The following is a 4,803-nucleotide window of genomic DNA, read 5'->3' on the forward strand; positions in this document are numbered from 1 at the left end:
TAGACACAGAGTCATGATAAAAATAAAATATATTTAGAATAAATTGTTTTTATATCTTTGTTGTTCAATCCATTATTTCATATTTAGGATTGTAACTCATTTAATGCTTTGGAACATGACATATCAAATAGTGGAAGCAATTTTTTTCCATATATAAACTAATCATAGTCTTTTGTTGTTTGCTTCATACTTTCTCATTCATCTATTTTCTGCTAACAAAGGCTTGAGTGCCAATTATATCATTCTTCTCCACTGGTTATTCTTTTTTTTCTTATTTTCTTTTCATCCTATTTTAGTGTCAAATAGTTCTCTTGATTTTAACAGAGAATGTTGTTGTCTTCTTCTTTAATTGGTTACAATACTAGATTTTGTAAGAATGGCATGAAACATGACATCTACTAGTGGAGACTATGATATTACAGTTTGATCATCTTATGTTTTGCATGTGGGAATGAGTACATGTTTGTGCAGCCAAGGATGACTTGCCGGTAAAGTTTGTTTGTCCACTCAATGTGAGCTAACTAATTGAACTGGCAAGTCGTTTCTGGCTACACAAAGGCCTCCTTCTCTCATGCTACACATTTTGATGAAATATACATGCATCCCTACTTTTGGATAAGCTTGCTTACAATGTATACTGCTAGCTGGTTATTAAATATTTTTTGATTTACAAAGTTTCAAACGAACAATGATTATATGGAAATACTCTATGTTAATTATTTGATTGTCTTGCACTCTCACTAAATTATGTCATCTTCCTTGATGATAGTGATACTTTTTCTATGTAATTATAATGAATCATATGAAATTCATTATATAAAAAATATTCTAAAAAATAATTATTAGATACATAATAGCTGAGAAATAAATTAAATCCAAGAGGTATAAAGTGAAATAGCTAGATGTTGTCATGTTGATGATCAGCAAGTTAGCTTGATGTCTTTGATCAGGTACTTTAAAACAATTTTTCAAGTATTATAAATTTATGGAAATTCCTCACTATGCCTACAGCTTAAGATTTCTTCTTCAACTGCTTATGGCATACATAATTATAACCATCATGATGCATGCATTCAATACCATTATATTCATAATTTTTTGCTACATATTTTCCTTTGATGAATTTTGTCCTTGGATTTCTACAGTGGATATTTTATTTAATTTTAATTTAATGATTTGTCTTTGAAGTTGACTATAACTTACTCATAATATCTAAAGATATAATTAATGGTGAAATGGAAATGGGCCAAGTGGCTAGTGCAGTACTTGTATAAAACATTAGTAATTCGGTAATTCCTTTTAAAAATCTAAAATGATTCCATGTTGAGCATGGAATTTTATCATTTTAATTATATTGAATGGATTCCATCTTCATACATGCAAATTTACATATGATTATATTGCAACATTCACTAAGATAGAATCAAATAATTTGCTCACTTGCTCACATGTACAACTTACAATGGTACAAATGGTTGCTTGTATATGAATATGACCACTTTTGGTGACTATCTAAGGTGTATTTCTTGAATCATTTACTTACAGGTAGTATGATCGTTTAAAATTATGTTTTAACTAATTTAATTCTGTGAAAATAAATAAATTTATTTTATTATCTTAATTTTGTTTATAATTGAAATAGTTTTCGCTTCAAATAAATTAAAGAATAATGTTATAATATCAGCATAATTTATTATTTTTGGCTAGCAGTTAGCTAGCAAATATTTAAAAGTATTGATTAAAAAAAATAATATTGGGTTGCAGGGCTAAAAATGTTAGATTGCTAGCTAAAAATACTGGCCAATATAAATTAAAATTGCTGACTCTTAATTTTTTTTTCTAAATTAAATATTAATATGTGATATGCTTACCTTTCACTTATTTGAAAGTACATGAAAAAAGAGTGATCAAAGAATAATGTCCTATTTTTATTTTTTTAAAACACAATAATTCATTTTGATAAGCGAGTGATTGGTTTAGAGAAGAAAAGAAATGGAGGGTATGACCATTTATACACAAGAATAATTAAAATAATGAATTTTAACAAAATATGTTTTGATGATATGCACTCATACAGTAAAATGCTCTCAAGGGAGTTTTAGGGATTCAAAGAAATAGAATCAGTCAATCACTCATTGATTTATTTATTAATTATTATGTTAGATTGTTTTTGTTACATTCTTTGTTGGATACTTCAATAAGATAATTTATGAAGTTCATTGAAAATCACTTCCCTTTGGCCACTAAGCACAAGCAACATCAGTCAAGAAATTTGATGTTTGTCATTCATGATTCACCGGTAACAAAATGGTTTGACAATCAGTTTCACAATGCTTTGACCATTTTTCTCTTTTATAATACTTTCTTCATTTTATGTTAATAAGCTATTTTGAATTAATGCTTTGAAAGCAATTTATATTTGTTTCAATATATTGATTTACTAATGTATCAGAAAAGAAAAATTATAGCAATTTACCAACATACGATATCTCAAACAAAACCATTACGCGCTTCAAATTGAATGAAACTCTTATGCACACACTCTTTAAAACTTAAAAAATTTGTCAATGAAAGTGCTAGAAAATTCAAAACTTCGAACAGTTTAAGCATGGTTCTTCCTTTGCTTCAAGCTCAAAAGCACAAATAATTTTAAGGAAAAACGAATGCACACTTTGAGACTACAAGAAAGTAATTTTTAAGGATCATGTTGATGGCACACAATCACCTTCTAGGTCTAGAACCTAGCTTTAGCCTTCTTAATTTCATCTCAGGTTTTGATGCAAACAAATAATGCATATGCTTTTATGCGGGTTATAAAAGGACTTTTTCTCAGCCTTGGTTGATTTTCACCAGAAAAAGAATGACCAAATAAAATGGTGCAGGTTTTTTTTTTACAACATTATGGGAAATTTAGTGCACAAGGAATGAGTACATTTTTCAAAATAAAAAGTATGCATGTAAAAGGAACAAGTTGAATTTTCATGTATGGTCTGAGAGCTATAAAGATGAATTTGGCCAATGGCAAAATTAGATAAGATGATGATTATTCTGTAAATAAGTATGAAAATACTTGTACTAGTCTCTACAATAATGCTGATAAATGTGCCGGGGGTGTTATAAAGTTTGGTTCTTTTTTACTGTCAACTAAGCTAGACCCATGATTCTTCCTTACGCCATTGTCATCCATCAACTTCCTTACCCTCTCAGCCTCATCCCAGTCACCTTGTGAAGCATATACATTAGACATCAGAACATAGTCGCCACTTTGATCCCTCCTAATCTTAAGCAGCTCTTCATTTGCGCGTTTCGCCAAGTTCACATCTCCATGAACTTTACAAGACCCAAGCAGGGTCCTCCAAATAGTTGCACTAGGTTTCATCTTCATTGATGCAATGAAGACAAATGCTTCCTTCAAACGTCCGGCACGCCCTAGCATGTCCACTATACACCCAAAATGCCTAATGTTTGGTTCAATGTTATACTTAATTCTCATAAGATCAAAAAATTGACAACCCTCATCCACTTTCCCAGCATGACTGCAAGCTATCAAAACACCAAGGAATGTGATTGCATCTGGACAAAATTCGGTCCTCTGCATCTTTCGGAATAGATCAATAGACTCTTTGGCATGGCCATGAAAAGCCAATCCGCAGATGGCAGAGTTCCATGAGGTCACATCCTTGTCCCTTATCGACCAGAACACTTCAAGCGCCTTAACTATGCTTCCACACTTGGCATACATATCCACAAGAGCATTCCCCAACAAAGTGCTGACCTCCCCTGAACTCATCTCCAAGATCTTCTCATGTATCTTCTCGCCAATTTTCAAATCTCCTAAATCAGCACAACTAGACAAAATGCTCAACAATGTCACCTCATTGGGGCAAACCCCAGTCCTCATCATCATTTCGAATAACTCCAATGCTTTTTTATTCATGCCACCAAGCACATACCCTGAGATCATGGTGCTCCAAGTAACCACATCCCTCTCAGGAACCTTGTCAAAAAGCTTCCTTGCACTCTTCATATCCCCTCCCTTTGCATACCCCGTGATCATTACATTCCAAGAAACCAAATCCCTTTCTGGCATTTCATCAAAAAGCTTTCTCGCAGCCTTCAAATCCCCACGCCTTGCATACCCGGCTGTAAGGGCTGACCATGCAACCACGTCCTCCTTTGCCCCATCATCAAACAAATGGTGTGCAATCTTCAAATCACCACATTCAGCATGAAAACGCAAAAGGCTATTCCTAACAAACTTATTAGAACCAAATCCAAGCCTCAAAACCTTCCCTTGAATAATAGAACCGGTCTTGACCCACAAAAGCCTAGTACAAGCTTTGATTAGAAAAGAGAAAATGAAGCTATCGGGGCTCACTTTACGTGCAGCCATTTTGGTGTACAGTGCAACCGCCTGCAGGGGATCAGGGCCCTGAGCCAAACCCCTGATCATGGTGGTCCACATGAAAATATCTGGTTCGGGAATTTGATCGAACACTTTGCGTGCATAATGTATTGTGGGGCCAAAAGAGCACATTGCAGTGCAGAAAAGGAGTTGTGTGAGGGAAGTAGTGGCGTTGAAGGTGAAGCCTTTGACGATCATGGAGGCGTGGATCTGCTTCAGGGATTGGAGGTTGGTGCATTTCTTCCATATGAGTGGGAGCTTGTAGAAGCTGTCTTGTTGGTGGCTTTTCTTTGGATACGAACTAGATACTAACATGTCTCAGTTCAGTTGTTAGCAAGAATTTTAACTGTACCAGGTACACTTGTTATAGTTTTTGTTGTTCCAAATAGATTGTCGTG

General features: G+C 33.8%; 1 protein-coding gene across 1 annotated transcript; it reads right to left on the minus strand.

The window, feature by feature from the left end:
- On the minus strand, nt 3,002–4,795 carry LOC107638141 (pentatricopeptide repeat-containing protein At5g15300). The gene has a single exon (XM_016341310.2). The coding sequence runs from the start codon at nt 4,718–4,720 to the stop codon at nt 3,083–3,085; it is 1,638 nt and encodes a 545-aa protein (XP_016196796.1). The 5' UTR covers nt 4,721–4,795; the 3' UTR covers nt 3,002–3,082.

This window comes from Arachis ipaensis, chromosome B04 (assembly GCF_000816755.2).
Source record: "Arachis ipaensis cultivar K30076 chromosome B04, Araip1.1, whole genome shotgun sequence".
NCBI lineage: Eukaryota > Viridiplantae > Streptophyta > Magnoliopsida > Fabales > Fabaceae > Arachis > Arachis ipaensis.

Coding starts and splice junctions, on each gene's coding strand:
- LOC107638141 (XM_016341310.2), bottom strand. CDS start 4,720: ATGTTAGTATCTAGTTCGTATCCAAAGAAAAGCCACCAACAAGACAGC.